Genomic DNA, 17,721 nt, shown 5'->3' with positions numbered 1-17,721 from the left:
ACTTAATACAAAATGGAGCGTGTCCCCTCGTATCCATTATGAATTCACTTAATACAGGTAGAGTCTAAAATGTGTAACCCGTAACCGTACCAACTTTTCCCTGTGCCCAAATAATGTTTTGCTAAAATATTTATTATCACGGTATGTTACGGACTGAAAATGGCATGCGATGTGCAAAAGTCCGTTTCACTCCATTTGTATTGAAGAAAATGATGCATATTTTTCATCCAGTATGATGTCTAATCTAATGTCAAATAATCATTAAAATTGTACAGGTAAAAAATACCGGACTATGATTTTGGGTACAGGAATTTCTGGTTACACAATTTAGACCTTTTGAAAATAGAAAATCGAATAAAATCAAGTTTTTGAAGAAAAAAAAAACCAAACAAACAAACAAAAACCAACCAAACAAACAAAAAACAAAAAACAAAAACAAAAACAAAAACAAACCAAAAAAAAACATTTTCTTTTTAAATATCAATTCTAGTCTAGCCATCATGTCATTTCGTTGGTACGTATGCACCAATACAAATATCCTCTGAATAAAAAAAAAGAAAAGAAAAAAGAATTTCTAATTCGAAGCCTGCAGTACTTCAGTACATCGAAGAAAACGTTTTGTGTACCTCATGTAGTCACTCGCCTCCGAATTTCAACGAAATGAATATCTGGGCGTATGGTATTCAATTTACCGTGGAATTTTGGTGCAGTGGAAGCAATGTGATCCAGAAAAGTGGGTAAAATCATGAAATTTTATTTTAAAAATATTTGGAGGCTATCAATTGCTCATTTGGTTTAAATTCTGACGTACAGAAACAAAACGTTCCATTTAAATAGGGGAACGGCTTACCCTCGGACCTCTCCCTTCCCCCGACCCATCAATAGTTTCTTTGGATTGAAATGTTAGGTGTGGTTCTCTTAAATATACAACCTCGGATCACTGTAACAGGCCTGGACTTTTTTTCGCATTAAATTGTCGGATTGTTATTTCGTCATTTGCTTGACAATCGAATTAAATCAACTTTATTGCCATATATATTTAGTACAGATTTGTGTTATAGAAGTTTTCTGCAACATTTACAGTATCATAATTCACAACGGCCACGTGACGTCTGTTTACTCATACGAATAAGTGACCCACTTAATGGTTCACTTATCAAATTCTGATTGGTCGAAAAGTATTGGTTAATAATTTTCAGGTGATTTTAGGTTATGAAACTTTTTTTTCAACATAATTATTAACCAGTTTCCACCAGATGCAACGTAAATAGCGAATGTGGAAGTCATCTATTAGCTAGACAACACCGATGCTCTTAAAATAGCACTAATTAATTTACTGATTTCAGTACGCGTGTCACTGTCGTCAAGTTTTTCGTAATTTAACTCATGATAAATATGTCGGACCATACTTTCTTGCGTCACAGGAAATTACACACTTCATTATCGAAATCTGTTCGTATCAATATGACTAAATAAAGCGATGTTAGATGTTACTTCCGAAGATGATCGCTGTTAATCAGTTATGCGGTCTTATGGATAAAAGTAAACTTTCCATTCAAGTTTATTATATTAATTGTCAAAATTAATTACAAATAAATAGGGCAAACTCAAGATAGACCATGTCCGATTTAACTTAATGTACAAGGGCAAAAAGTTCAATAACATAATGTACACAACATTATGTTCATTGGTCAAAAGGAAATCAAGGGAACCAAAATTCGATCAATAATCTAATGAATATAACCCAAGATTTAAAGTCAGGGGCGGATTTAGGCGGGGGTGGCGGGCGTGCGCCCCAACCTAATATTTGCAAAGCCTGTGTTTTCAGGGGTAGATTTAGGCGGTTTAAAATTGAAACTTTAATTTCTCGCTAATTTTACCACAAAAAATATCTACATCGCACCCACTCTATAAGAATATTGCAAAATTTTTACCTCAAAAAATTGTTCGCCTCGGTCCGCGAAATTTTAACTGTGCACCTCCTAATCTAAAACCCTTGATCTGCCCCTAAAAGCTAGAAAGGAAACATAGATACACATAATAACAACACGAATAACCGGGCTAAAAGGTACAAAGAAACAAAAAGCAAATGGGCAAGAGCTTCCAATAGTATGACAGAATAGGTCTGTTGGTCCTGGTCAATTGTAGATCTCATCAAGATGCACCCAGTCTCATTCCATAGCGTCAATCGCCGTACCAGCAAAGAATGGATACGATCTTATCCAGAGTTGCATTCATTTATTGCTTCTGTCCGTTTATTTAAGACATGTTCTATTGACAAAAACAACGAGCAAATAAGCAGAAACAAGCAAAAACAATAAAAGCCACTGACCTTGACTTTAAGCAGCAAAAAGGTCAAAGTGTACTGATAGCTTTTTTTTCAAATATAATATTTTTATCATCTTATTCAGCCCTGACCATTTTCAATACGATATTGCCTTATAAGTACTAAATGAATATGAACCATATTTTATTTTTAATGTAGAACTTAAGGAAATAAAAATTATTGTTGTGTTCATCGTTTTCCTTAAGTTTTCAATTTTTTCGTGTAAAGTGGCTAGTAGTCAGAAGCTAAGGTCAGTTTGTGCAATTGACTTTGACGTTAACGAATTTGTTTGATAACAAACTCTTGACGTACTTTCATATCAGTTTCATACCATATTTTCCAATAACAAATATCAAAAGACATTGCATTAAAAGGAAAAAAACATGCTAGTACGATGACAAACAAAATAATTATGTATCTTTGTGCATACGTATACGTACAATAGGTGATCTAGGTACAATAACAACTGGTTTCAGTGACATGTGGGAAAGCAAATTTGTTCTAATTGTGAACCCATATTTATTCTATTATTAATGCTAGGAGGCAGTGAAGACCGTAGTCTACGATTGATTTGACAAATATATTAGACACACGGGTGTTCTTATTTGGATATTAAATTTAAAATGCTTTTAAATTGTATCAATAAAAGCTTAATTTCGGCAATAGTCCGGTAAAAATTCATTTAGCGACAATTGTTTTTTTTTTTATATCATGGGAATATTTTTTGTCATTGTCAATAGGGTATGCAAGTCTCGTCATGTGACGCCGTGGTTACACGAGAATGCCGCGATTTGGTAAGAGTCTACCATTTAAATGCATGGAAATTCGATTAGTTCCGTACTATAAGCAAAATATCTTTTCGCGTCGAAATACTGATAACAATGACAAATATCTATTTCTACATGATAAAAGTATTAGGGAAAAGCATAGAAATAGAGAATTTTGCATTGCAATGCAGTGTTAACTTTCTAGATCCCGGAATTAAATAACAAATTACAGATCGGTCTCCGGATTTCAATACAGGCTAAAAACCACTAATTCCACTTCCCAAAGGCTTCTATGCTAATTTCACAATATTCAATGGCTTCTCTGGACTTTACCTTAACTTTAACCTGCAGAGGACTATATATCAGCATGATTCTACATATGTCAGCTCACAATCCTCAGAATGGCATGTGGGGTTAGCAGACTTGCAGTGCAGTACTGGTCACCGGAAGTGAAGGGTCTATAAATAGCATGGGAAATCCCAGTGTTTTCACAAGATAGGGGTATATTTAAAAATCATTATGGAGATTAGGCTTCACATCACAAGAAGCAAAATTCACCTATAAAATGTACAGAAATGTTTTTCCTTTCAGAAACTGTTTAAAATTTTAAAATAAGATGAGAACTTTTTTCACAGCACTATGAGGAACAGGGGTAATTTCTGCGTAGGACTATTTTTGCGTACGTTCCAAATGCTCATTGGTTGAATTGGTGGTCTGTAACCTACATTCTACATTCCGGTTAGGAAAATGAAACTAGAACGATACTTACAAACACTATGAAGTGGCTAGCATTAATAGTGCTGCATATGTGACAGGGGGATGTTAGCTCACATTAGGCTGCTCACTTTAAGTTAGTTTACTTTTCAAAAATAAAAAAGCTAAAATAAAATTTTATTTAGATGGCAAAAAAATTATCAAAGTATGTCATAATGGAACAATTATTATAGTTTCTGTATTCAATGTATAAAATTCCCATTTATGCATTTAATACTTTCAAAACCATGGAAGATGGATTCTGATTGGCTGATTGGAAAGTAATTTAAACAATGAATGGGCTTTTGTTACATGCTATAATAGTAAAATACATATATATATATATATAATTCCCATTTATGCATTATAACTTTCAAAATCATGGAAGATGGAATTTGATTGGCTGATTGGAAAGTAATCTAAACAATGAATGGGCTTTTGTTACATGCTATAATAGTAAAATACATACATACATACATACATACATACATACATACATACATACGTATATATATATATATATATTATTTAATAGATGTATACTAAGACTTAAAACACTTCTATAATTCAGATAAGCTCATTTTGCATATTTATTATTTAATCTTCATTCCAGTGTTTTTCATGCAAATGCTATGAATACAATCACTTATGGTGAGGATCTGTAAAAGTTTACAACCAATAATGAATCTGAATCTAAATCTATTACGAGTAGATCTTGCATGCAGTGGCTGAAAGGAAAAATTGATTTTTTGTGCAACTTTATATCATTTAATTCTCCAATAGAGTGCGACTGATAGTTATTGGGTATTTAAATTTTCATTGTCAGGGCTGGGATTTTATAATCAAATGCATACAAAGAAGAGAGTTAAATCCTATGGCAGTTAAGGCGTCATATAAATTTGTGTATAACAAGTTGTCAGTATTAATGTTGTCATGAATTGAACTGCAAGAAAGACATGGTTATGGAGCTTTATATCCACTTTTCAGAGGTTATTTTTACATCTCCCTTTTGAGACTAAAGTATGAATTTCGTAAGATATCTCAAACTCATTTTTAATAACGTCAATCCAGTAAACATGTAAACATGTAAAAATCTACTATCTGAAAAGGAAATGAAATTTGACTTTTGTCTATGGTTACTTTTATTGTTTGATATAGCATCCAGTGACTGAAAGATTTTAAAGAGTAATCAAGGGAACCAATGTTACAGCGGTAATCAAAAGAATATAATCCAAGGACAAAGACCAGACATGGAAAACAGACATGATTTATCATACGAGGCTAGTTTATAACCTTAACGTGAACTCCAGTAATATTTTCAATCCAAATAGTAATTATGACAACGAATTAACGAAATAAAAACAAGAAGATGCTTCAGGGATATTTCTCTTTTTTTCCGGATATCACAAATAATCGAACTGGAAATTAAATGTTATAAATTGAAGGGTAAAATGGAAACAATTGACCCGTACATGTCCTATAAAAGGGACTGAATTGGCGATTTTGGTAGGTTTTTAGCGGATCAAATTTGCATGATGTTGAAGTTAGTTGTTGTCCTCTCAGTCCTTGTTTTAGGTTTCGGTGAGTCTGTTATTTTGTCATTTTTTAATGACATGTATTTTTATCTTGTATCTAAACGTATTACTTAAGATATAACAAATTTCCATTTAATGCTTGGTACAATATTCAATATATTTTTTAATATAAATGAATAAAATAATAAAAGTGAATGATGTAAGTTTGAAAAATACATTTATTATGTCAATTTATCGTGGACGTGTATTTTTTAAATTTTGTTAAGTATTTTTTTGTGTTTGTGTCAGTTAGTTTGTTTGTTTGTTTTTGTCTGTATCTTTATTTTTTATTTGTTTTGTTTTTTGTTAGTTATTTTGTCTTTGGTATGTCAAATTGTATCAATTCATTTTATTATCAAAGAAAAATTGCGCTATTTATATTGTATTTTACATTGTCATCATAATAAAAAGGAAGGTCATTAGGGAAACAGTTGTCGTAGTCTATTATATCTTACTAGTTACCGCATACTTTTATCAAAATATAGGATATAGAATCGACAAGCTACGTGAATTTACACGTAAGCTTAAAGAAAAAAGACTTGGACCGATGTCCATCGTTGGTGGATATGAAGCGTTCGAAGGAGCAGCTCCATGGCAGGTAATTTTTGCAACGTATATTGTATTTAAGTACCATTCTGTGTAAGAATCAGGCAATGGGTGGCACTTCATTTTTTTTCAATATTTTCTTTGCATCGTGTATTTTCAATACATCCTGAAAACACCTGAAAAGCTATTTAAATTTATCCTGAAGCATCGCTGAAGCATCCGTTTCGACTGCTTATACATGTATGGAGAAAAAGTGTGGGAAAATTGTCCTGCCTTTTTCCCACTGTGTATTCAACTAAATTCGACCTATCAATATCTTAAAAAGGCAAATTTTACAAACATTTTGATGGATATTTCTGGAGATTATGAGGTATAAATACTTAAATAATGCAAAAAGAATATCTGCGTCTTTTTTTCCATATGCAGCACCTTGTACACATTGTGCCTGATTCTTAGACAGAGAAGCACTGAAGTGATATTCTCCGTGAGAATTAGGCAGTGGGTAAATCATGATGGAAAAACACACACACATCTTTCAATGAAATATTATTAAAAAATGAATGTTATCTGAAATGCATAAATGGCATTCTTTTCTCTTTTCAATGTCAGTAATTCGAGGTATAAACTCATCATCAAAGGGACATAAATCACTTTTCGCTGACCATTTTATTATTGTTATTTTGAACTTGTTTTTTTTATGTATCCTCTGACAATTCTAAGACGAACAAATTGCCAATAAGTCTTCAATAGACCACGATCTGTGTCAATATTGTCAAATTTACGTGTTTTTTTAACATGATTTATATTTTTACAATTTTGTCAATTTTTTTTTAAAGATTTCAGCAATTAACAATAATTCGTGCTGAGTATTTCATAGCTTAACATGAATATTCTTGTAAATTTTGTAATAATTGGAGTAAAAAATAACAATATATAAATATTACAATAATTATGGTATTACAATTTTTGTACCTATTTGCCAGTCCCAAAATTAAATCTGTAGTAATAGCATATAACTTTTATTTCATTCATGAAACATGAGCTTTGGAATGGGGTAATCTTTGGTGTCACACTGATTCAAATTCAAGAAGATAAACTTGTCAATGCACATCGCTGTATGAACAAATTTTGGGGGAAAGAAGCGGACATAACAATGATGCACAATATATTTTCACTATAATTATAATTTTTATGTAAACAAATATTAACATATTGTAGTTTATGAATATAGAAAAGATATAAGTTATTTTATTCTTATTTCTTGATCAGGTATCCATAAAAAACAGCGAATACAATCATTTTTGTGGCGGAAGTCTCGTGAAAGATGGCACTGGAAAGATTGTCGTCGTAACAGCATCTCACTGCGTTGAAGGGTGAGTGCATATATGAACAAAATGATTACATTTTAAGTTAATATTTTGAAGGGGATAAACCTTTACTTTTCTTAAGTATAAAAAAGTAAAGATGCTGCATACTTATATCTTTTTTTATATCTTTTGTTAAGCTCATGTTTTGACTTATTTTCGTATTTCAGATTTTGTTTAAAGAGGTTATTGTTTTTTATTGATTTTTTTTTTAGAGCCACTATCTCTGACACCAAGATAGTTGTCGGTCGGCATTCTATCAAAAACCCATCGAGCCATGAAAAGACCTTTGAAGTGGCAAGCATTAAAATGCACCCGAAGTACGATTATGATACCCTAGTGAATGACATTGCTATAGTGACAGTAAACGGGGAGATAACCGAAGATTCAGACGAATTTATCAAAGCTATCAAATTGTCCAACAGAGAAGTTTCTGATTACAGCCAGTACGAATGTATGATTACTGGATGGGGTGCTCTCCAGGAAGGTAAGGCTTTAAGTACCAGTCCATATAAAATTCAGACAGAGCCAATATTAAAGTGATTCATGGTGAAGACAAACCCACCGAACAAAACGATACCTTTTCAATCTACATATGCTATATTTTTACGTAACAATTGTCCTTTCCATATTCAGATCTGTACTTTTGAGAAAATCAGGCATTTATTTCTCGCTAAAATCAACTACATTTTGTAAATCAAACAAAATCAAGAAAAATAACTCTTGCAAGGTGTCAATTTCATGTACAATCTATACGATTTTTATCTCAAAAGCGCTAAGTCCAAATGAAAAACAAATACAAGTGATTTCAGTGTTTTTTTTTAAATGCATAAATCACTTCATGTCTGGTTTTTATAAAGACTGATACTTAAATGAACGAGAGTGACGAAGTAACAGACATACTGTTTGACGTACTGATAAACAGGACATTCGTACATTTTCGCCGTTCAGGCTCATTTTGTACGAAAATATCAGTCGGTATTTTAATCGAAAAATGTCTGAGTAGAGCAATATCTCCCAAATGTTGTTGACACAAATAAGATGAATAAGTATTTAAATTTCGGCAGATCCTACCAAATACAATATGGAGTAGGTATTGCCTATAAAGCGAGGATAAAATCGGTTTCACTGTAAATGGCAAATAGTGTAGGCACATACATTTTGTGAGGAAGTAAAAGCATATTAATTTAAAGGTCGAATACCATTCCTTATTTATTTTGTCATGGCAACATCGATTTTTTTTTAATTTCAGGAGCAGAGGGTCCTGATGTACTACAAGAAGCATGGGTTGATATATTTTCAAACGAAATCTGCACCAATAAATACCAACAAAAGTTTTTCAGAGATGTGATGTTTTGTGCTGGAAAGCCAGAGGGTGGAATAGACAGTTGTCAGGTAATAGGCTTCTCTTTAATCAAAATTCATTTTTCAATTGTTTGACGCTTTTAAAATTGCATATTTGATACATTGTAATCATAGTTAAGTGATCGTCTATCATCAAGAAAACCGTGGACAAAATGCCCTGAAATGCACAAAATAAAAGTGTGATTATGAAAATATTAAATGATTGCAAATCATAATGATTGTTAATATACAATTTATACAATTCAACAGGCGGGGATTTCGTAGGGACGAAGCTGGCGTAGCTCCCGCCCTAAAATTGGTATGAAGTCATTTTTCTTAAAAAAGTTCTGCCCCCCCCCCCCCGAAGAAAAAAATGGCATTGCCTCGCTTGGTCTTTGATTCTTTTTATACCCCTAAAACCTTGGTTGATGCGCCTGATGTAATACACTTAACTGAATATTATCATTCAATATGATGCAGATGTGACTATGAAGATACTGAAAAACTTAGTTGAATTGTCTGAATTATTAGATAGAAAGCACGTGTCAAATACCGTTATTAAGCGACTGTTATGCATGGAATCAGTGTAGTATTACTCCTGTTATTTTTTAAAAGGCACGAACTATAGTAACAATGAAAAATATAAGGAAATAGTGAGGAGACATACATGAACCGTATATTACTAATTTTCATTTTCAAAATTTTCAATTACTGGTATCATTCTCATGAATTAAGACTACTATGATTGTTTTTAATTTGTAATTTGTCCAAGTTGGACCGTGGTTTCGTGTTTCATTATAATTACGGTTTCGTTTCAAAGTTGCTCATTTATTTGACGAACCGGAAGTATAATCAGTGACAGTCTGTTTACCATATCAACCGCTTTGCCCATTTATAGTTATTTGATTTCACAAAAGATGCCTTGTCAAACTTGTCAAACATTTTTCTTTTAGTCTTTTACATTACAAGATATCAATTAGTCAATGAATTTTTGTTAAAATTAGTTGATTGTTAGATAAAAAATCTACCTACTTAGGAATACATGATCGACGTTTGAGTAACTTCAAAAGAACTATAAATGGTAAGTGACCAGGCCCATCCAATCCGTCTCAAAATCGCCTTAACACCATCTAACGGCTTGAGCATGCATTAGTTAAAAAGTAGTGATCTGAATAAACGTCAGACAATAGTAGTTTAGACTGGTTTGCCTACGTATTAAAAACAAACAAATAATGCAAATTCGATCTCAAGAACCCATTTAAAACACCTATAAAATATTATTTTATATGAAAATTATACAAATGTTATTTGTAAAATGGTACATGTATATTCATTTGGTTTAATACTGTAACAGTGAAACCTGTCTAAATCTAACCCTGAATTAACTGAAAACCTGCCTACACCAGACAACTTATGAAGTCCCATTGTGTCAGTTTAAATGTATTTTGAATTAGGATAATTGTACACCTGTCCAAACCGACCGAATTTTACAGTCCGAAAGGGGTTCGATTTAGAGAAGTTTACCTGTATTAAGTAACTAATCAAAGATGAATAACTCTTGAAAAATTTGACTTTTTTCATGTTTATTAATATATTTAGTTTATCCCCCAGAATTAAAAACAAATTAAAAATTATGTGTTTTTGTTATGTATGTGACACTCACTACCTGATTTTTATAAATAATAATTATGTAATATTACTCAAAAAGGAACGGAAATAGAAGATATAAAAAGGTATTGTTATTCTTCTATTTATCAGTAAATGTCTATGTTTAGGGTGATTCCGGAGGACCATTTGTTTGTGAAGACCCTGACAACTACGAATATAAACTTGTTGGTACGTTACATGTAATTCTTGTTACTCTTTTATTTTCTTTATTTACAGTTTACAGTTTACTTTCGAAACATTTTGTTAGGACCAATCATGCAAATTACAGTGTTGTATAGTTTAAAATATCTACGTAGCGAGTGAGATAAGACTAACAATATTGATTATTTTTGCAAAAATATCTATGGCAAAAAAAGTTTTGTTTCCTTTTACCAGCAAGAGAACAGATAGGTGGGCAAGGAACTTATTTTATTTTTTTAAAAACATTTTACATAGAACACAAAAATAGGGGATGTAGGGTAGCAGGAAGCAGACATATTATTTTTTTGTCTAAAATAGGGAAATCGGGGTGATGAAGTTTTCTCTAATTAACAATTTTCTTTAATTACAGGCGTTGTTAGTTGGGGTGAAGGCTGTGCTCGTGCAGATAAACCAGGAGTTTACGCTGATGTACAGAAACTAAGGCCGTGGTTGATGAAAGAATTAGGAATGTAATGACAGATGCACTTTCAACATAATAAAACCTATATCATGTTAGACTTGTATTCTTTTTTTACCATAACAATCTTAAAGTTTAGAATAGATCTTTCTCACCATTTCTAGTGCAATGGTACATGTAAGTGCAATAGATATATTTTTTCTTTTGTAATAGACAACAATACTAAAATAATCCTCAAACTAGTAATGTAATATCAATTCACTTGTCTGTAATCTGACACTACACGCATGTAAAGAACTGCATACGTCAGATTCCTGCTTTATTTTCGAAGCACTACATGCCCCTGTCTGTCTGTCTTTTCTTCAACAATAACCTTGATCAAAATATCGAATGTCCTATCGATGGCTCTATTTACAACACATTGGAGTTCCTTATGTTTGCTTTTGTTTCGTTTGTTTGTTTGTTTTTTGTTTTGCTTCTTTTTTGTTAGATTTTTTGGTTTCAGTTACCTGTGTACTAAACGTCTCAGAATGCGACGACTCTATTCCCTACACTGCTCTATCGGATTAAATTGATACAGGGAAGACAGTGTAAACTTATAGAAGGGTCTGAAAAATTCCCAACGATGTTAGAACTGTCAAATTTGCGACGCAAATTTTTGGTCGTTCCCTCCGCGGGACTCAAATTCGTACCGCTGTGACCTCTGTGGACTTTGTGCAAGCGGTGTTGACACAGATGCCACAGCGGTACGAGTTCGAGTCCCGCGGAGGGAACGATATATGCCCCACCGCTAGTCGAAAACGGCTACCATTCACATTTCTTTCTCTAGCTGTTAATTAGTTTGCCTCATTTGAAATGAAACTTTTATACAATTTATAGAAGATGAATATTCAGAGTCTGATTCGTTCTTGATATCCAAAAGGGAATTAGTCATACATGCATATGGCATAGAAAACTTCCTACAATGTACAGTTTTCAAGATAACTGTCGGACTGTTAAGTAGCTATCCAGCCAAGAATCATGCAAACTTTGATTCATGGTTGGAATACCTACATATTTTTATTTTTAATCATTTGTTTAAAATGCCATCGTTATCAGAAAGTAACATGTGGTTTTCCTATAACCGGTAGTCTTAGAAGATAAAAAGTGATATAGAATGTACAGTAAAATTCAAAATTAGGGCGATAACTCTGTAAATCACAGTAAAATACAATAGAAACTCTATTAGCAGACAGATTGGAATGAATGATCATAATGTATTTTATCATATAGACCTACAAAACAACTTATTAACAAAAATAAAAATGTGTAGCCTTGTTTAGGTGAATCACATATTACAGGATTTGCATGATTCTTACAAAGACTGATACTTAAATAACTACACTTTCGATTTTATTATTCATATTAGGAAAAACTGAAAGTAACTAGAATTTTTATTAAATGGCTCTTGTTTCAATATCAAATTCCACAGTCTTCAAGCTAATATAAAATCATAACTTTCCAATAACTTAACATGAAATAATGCGTTTATTCTGGTTCGGCCGAAAAGCATACATGTATCTAGGCAAATTTAAATCCAAACATGCGTGTCCTCGAAGAACCGAATTGGAAATGCAATTCTCTTTACACTACAGTAAGATTTATAATCTTTCTGCAAGAGTGATACAACCAATAGAAATATTGTTTTGCATACATAACGGAGAACAAAGCGTTAAATAAATGAACACGGATGTTAATACTTATAATCTATTATTACTAATGCTGTGTTCTGAAAGACTGTCAATTACGATATTCTTTTGATATTAGCAAAAATATTATACCCTAAAAAATAACGCTGTCGTAAGCATTGTCAAAAGATGTTATATTAACATACTACTCACATACACACAATCAACTTTATCAAAATGGCTACACCAACGACTATACCGCTTGGCAATTTTCAAATTGGAGTAGCAAATTGAATATTATTTACCAATTTAAGGACTGAAAGACCACTCAATAACTTGAACCACGTGAAAGATCTTCTCAAGTCTTTGTCTGAGAGTCAGTGCTTAAAGATCGAGCTGAAAATTAAGTGCAAATCCACTGGATATTCTTGAATTGATTCAAAATAACTCGAAGGAAAATGGATACAGAAGACTGGTACTCAAAACATGGGGTCCGGGCGTCGTGTAAGTATGTTGATATAAATAAATTCGAATTGGACCAAAAATAAAAGTGTTTCCATGTGAAAACCCCCAGGGCCCTTTGGTTCTTATAACTCTAAAACCGTAAACTCCATTTGAAAATATGATTATTCGCGGAATACAAAAATACATGTATTCTTAAATCTGACCTGTCAAATTGGGTTGATGAAAACTAACAAGATATGAAACATCTCTTAAAGTTATAGGTCTATAAACAAAAAAATAATAAATATCTAGTAAATGTCAGCTCAAGGCCTATCTTGGGTATTCAATGAACGACGAGGAAAGTTTAACCCTCATACCACGTGACAGGAAGCAGCTGACCCAAAACAACATTATACACAGACCAGCGAAATATTTATATTTGTCTCTATTTACTCCAGCAACATGGAAGTGAAAATGAAAAAAAAAGACATACAGAGGCCAGACATTCGTGATTTGGGACAGGTGCAAAAATGCGGCGAAGTACTTTTGCCTGATCACAACCCCACTTTAAAACTGGTCATTTTGAAAAAAAAATTCTACACAATTTAACATACCTAAAGGTCAATTCAAAAAGGTCTGAATCCCTTGTTAAAGCATAAATAAAAAAACTGATTATACGTTACACAAATGTACAATCAAAGGACTACGCTAGCTCAATACCAGTTAAATGTAGTGTGTTAGTTTCTTATGTATAATTAAAAGACTATGTGTGAATCAATGTTAATACAAAAAAAATGTTATCTTTTAAAATCAACGATTTGACAACAATATCCCTTAGTCCACTTATTGGGTGAATATTGATCTTTCCGTGTTTTTACAATAAGATATAGAGTGAGGGATACATGTACCCGCACGTAATAATGACTTCATTGTATTTGTTTCACAAGACCGTATGAATTCACGAGAATATCAATCCTGCCTTTTACGCTGTAATTTCAAATTTGATTCCAGCCCCCTCTCCCAATAAAAAATCAAATGGGCACCGTAGTTCCCCTAAGCTTAAATATGATGCTAAGAACATGATGCTGAACTTTTCCAACACTACATGTATGATAATTTGGTGTTGGTGTCATTTTTGGTAACGTCGAAATCGGCAAAATACGTCTTTTTGGAATTGCGACGTACATCGTTCTATAATTGTTACATGTAAAAAGAAGTGGGCTTAATTTTTTTTTCATAAAATAACATACACGACATGTTTTATTATTTAATTATCCGATTCGATATTAATTTTTCGTACGTTCTGGTCAATTGAAATGATCGGATTACATCCTGGTATGGTAATAGTTAGGCATCAACCATTTAAAAATGATTTGAAGGAAATTTTTTCCTATGAGAAAAATGTTAGGAATTATGTAAACAAATTTCGTAATGCGAAAAAAAGTAAAACATCCTCACTTAAATAGAAAGCCAACAAACCTACAAGCAAAATAGTCAGTAGAAATCATATTGTAAAAACGTATAAAGTGAATATTTCCTATTTGGTTTTATATCTCTAATGTAGATGTATGTTGATATTTCTGAATACATGTACTCGTTTCGGAATTTTATAAGATCTGTTGCTAAACATAAATCATTGCTAAACATTACGAGAAAACAAAACTTTGCAAATCGCCCTTCTTTGAGCGAAATCTCCTGCTTTTATTATACGTGCGGTCGTATAATGTTATTGCGCAGTCGTCGTCCGCGTCGTGGTGGTGGTGGTGATGGTCTGGACACACCTGTTTCCGTGCGATAACTTCAGTTGTGATTGACGAATTGTTTTGAAATGTTGATATGATTTTACCAACAAAGAAGATTTAATTTGGACATTGTTGCCCCTGCCGCTCTAGAAAAAAAGGGCCAAAAAGGGTAAAAATATGTATTAAAACCCGTGGAGATTATTTTTTTTATTTTAAACATTCTATTTTTAATGTGTTCTTTATTTAATTCGGCTAAACAAATGTTCAGCAGATTTTATGTGTTTTGGACCGTTTTCAGGTTATAGGGGTCAAAGTTGGGCAACGCCTAAAAACATTTTCATATCTTTTTTTTATGGTCCGATTTCGATTTTTTTTTTATTTCATTGGATTCTTCATTTGTTTCCTCATTAATAATCCTACCTGCATTTTTCAATCAGATTTCGGATATCTCTTACGGTTTTCGAGTTATAAGGGGTCAAAAGTAAAAAAGGCCACACCAGAATAAATATTTTTTTTTGTTTTTGGTCCGATTTGATAAAAAAAAATAAAAAAAATATTTTTGCAATATTTGTACAGCTGATTATATCTTATAGCTAAAATAATTGTCAGGAGATAATTAGACGATCATAAAATACGTTGATTTTACAATATTTCACCAGCAAATGTGCAAGCGTGTGTCTACACATTTCAAAATACTTTGAAGCAGGCACGCTGATCCCGATTTCACCAGGTCATCATTGCATATGAACTGACAGGAGTGCGCACAAGAGCTTTCTTTTTCCTGTTTTCTTTTCAATATTTCTGTCATTATTTTATCAGATTCGCTAAAATCGTATTAGTCGTAATAATTTAATCTAGTATTGTAACTTTTCAATACTTTTTATTGTTTTTAAAATTGACGTTAAAAGAGTTTTTACGTCGCAAAACAGAACGTTACTTTAGAAACGTCAAAAATGCGCTTTGTGACATTTTTGTTCGACACGGTTTTACATATATATATATATATAGGGTTCCAATGCTCCATTTTCAATTCCTTAAAAAGCCTGTCAATTACTCTTCCTTAGGACCAACTTGGTAGTGTGTTACTAAAAATTTACGTCTGTAAGGTCTTTGTTTTTACACTAGTCCTAGTTTAACAATTCTCTAGCAAAAGAGAATAAAACTGCATAATGGAAAAAAAATCCCACTTACAGACATGTACTCAACAGATAACATCCGAAATTCTTATGAAACAAAATTACAATACCGGTATATAAAGGACTTGAAGACTAAATCCATCGATACTGGCTCAAAGTTAACACTTTAAAGTCAATATTCCAACTAAATCTTGTATCAAACAATTTCAATAAACTTCTCAATAGTTATATACATTTGTAGCCTGAAAAATGTTTCCTTGTACAAAAGCTGCATACTATTGTACTTGTTTTGCAGCTGTATAAAATATATCCAGAGGCAGTGTCAGTATCGTTTGGTTTCAGAACTATCGTAACATGTATATATACAGCTGTCTTGACTTTTCTTTAGACTTTCTATTTCATTAAATCCTGTAAATCTTCACAATTTGATAAAACTTAGTTTCTTTTACGTGTGTAGTATTAATGTCTTAACAGAAAAGCGATTCATTCATACTTGTCTATCTGCAAATATAAGAAAAGAAAAAGAGTAGACATCTATTTTCAATACTTTACGAAAATAATCAATTCTTTACATAAATGTAGTTGTATATCAATGCCTGCATTTGTTGATTGACTGTATGGTGTTACTCTACATCTATTATCATATACAGTACATTGTAAATCTAACTGTGCAATTCAAAATCAATGGCTATTGAATATTCTGAGAAAAACATCATCTGACATCACTATGGTTATAAAACATTCTTACAAAACATTGCATGTCCAATGTATGTTATCTTGCATGCACATATGTGTACAATATTATAATAAAATGAGCTCAGACCACTGCCATCAAAACAAAAAATATCTCAAGCGCCGAATCCCAAAAGAGATCTGGCCGTGGACTAAGTCTTAAATTATTACAATGTAGTTTTCTAGTCTTTATTTTTGGATATTTGGTTTTCATTGTATTCTGAGTTTGGTGTCACTATATTGACTTATTTCCTTTCAAAAGGTTTAAATAAAAATAAATCCCTATCTACCGACCCTACAAAATTCCTGAATGGTAATCTGATTTTATTTTTTTCGGCCTTGGAGATTTCTCATCAATTGACTGGCATGCACCAGTAAGTTGACTTACCTATCTGTCTTATATGCACTTCAAACTGTTGATTTTATCCCGAAAAGTATTTTGCTGGTTCAAAGGTTCAGCAAATGCTGTAGGCTGTACAATATAAGCGTGAAGATCACAAATTGGATTACTAGGTCACGGATCGACATTAAATCTTTAATGAATTGAACGAATGAACGTGGTCATATGACTACTATAATTTCCCCGAATACAACCACATTCACGGGTATGACTATGCTCGGGTACTGTGTAAACGCTTCGATGCTTTACACCGTCCGTAAGAGACCTCAATTGATAACCAAGGGCGTTAAGAAACCCCTCAGTCCAGCATGAATTACAAATACCACGTATGAGTGCAAACCGGGTCTAACAGTATTGGGTATATATGTTAGCACGAAAACAAAAAATAAACCAAGTAGAGGAATAGTCAGCTGATGGTCAGCGTCTCTCATATTGTGCAAACTGGGCTAAAACTGTATTACGAAAGATTTTTAGGGATTTTAGTGGTTTATATCCACAAAGACAGTCGAATAATCAACTCAATTATCTGCTAGAAGCAACGATGTCCTAGCTTTATTATGCACGAAATGAAGGGTGTAACGGATAACGGAAAGTGCTATCATTTTCGACTTTATTGTTATAGTGTTATTTAACTACCATGTGGGTGACTGCGACTAATAT

The 17,721-nt window shown here is 32.5% G+C and overlaps 1 protein-coding gene across 1 annotated transcript; it reads left to right on the top strand.

Annotated features, from left to right (window-relative positions):
• Positions 1–3,584: 3,584 nt before the first annotated feature.
• LOC148628346 (trypsin-1-like) lies at positions 3,585–11,023 on the top strand. The gene is made up of 6 exons (XM_088586076.1): positions 3,585–6,018; positions 7,236–7,339; positions 7,546–7,817; positions 8,583–8,725; positions 10,450–10,510; positions 10,893–11,023. Exons 1-6 carry the CDS (start codon positions 5,968–5,970, stop codon positions 10,994–10,996), a joined length of 735 nt encoding a protein of 244 aa, XP_088442202.1. The 5' UTR covers positions 3,585–5,967; the 3' UTR covers positions 10,997–11,023.
• Positions 11,024–17,721: the final 6,698 nt, after the last annotated feature.

The sequence above is a fragment of the Perna viridis genome, chromosome 1, assembly GCF_037379345.1.
Source record: "Perna viridis isolate PV_CMFRI_1.1 ecotype Kerala chromosome 1, ASM3737934v1, whole genome shotgun sequence".
Lineage (NCBI taxonomy): Eukaryota > Metazoa > Mollusca > Bivalvia > Mytilida > Mytilidae > Perna > Perna viridis.
Note: the sequence above shows the minus strand (reverse complement) of the source record. Positions and strands in the feature narration are given on the sequence as shown.

Excerpts from the sequence above, each read along its gene's own strand:
- LOC148628346 (XM_088586076.1), top strand. The coding sequence starts at position 5,968 with ATGTCCATCGTTGGTGGATATGAAGCGTTCGAAGGAGCAGCTCCATGG. Across the intron at positions 6,019-7,235 it reads AAGGAGCAGCTCCATGGCAG|GTATCCATAAAAAACAGCGA; the intron begins GTAATTTTTGCA and ends TTTCTTGATCAG. Across the intron at positions 7,340-7,545 it reads GCATCTCACTGCGTTGAAGG|AGCCACTATCTCTGACACCA; the intron begins GTGAGTGCATAT and ends TTTTTTTTTTAG.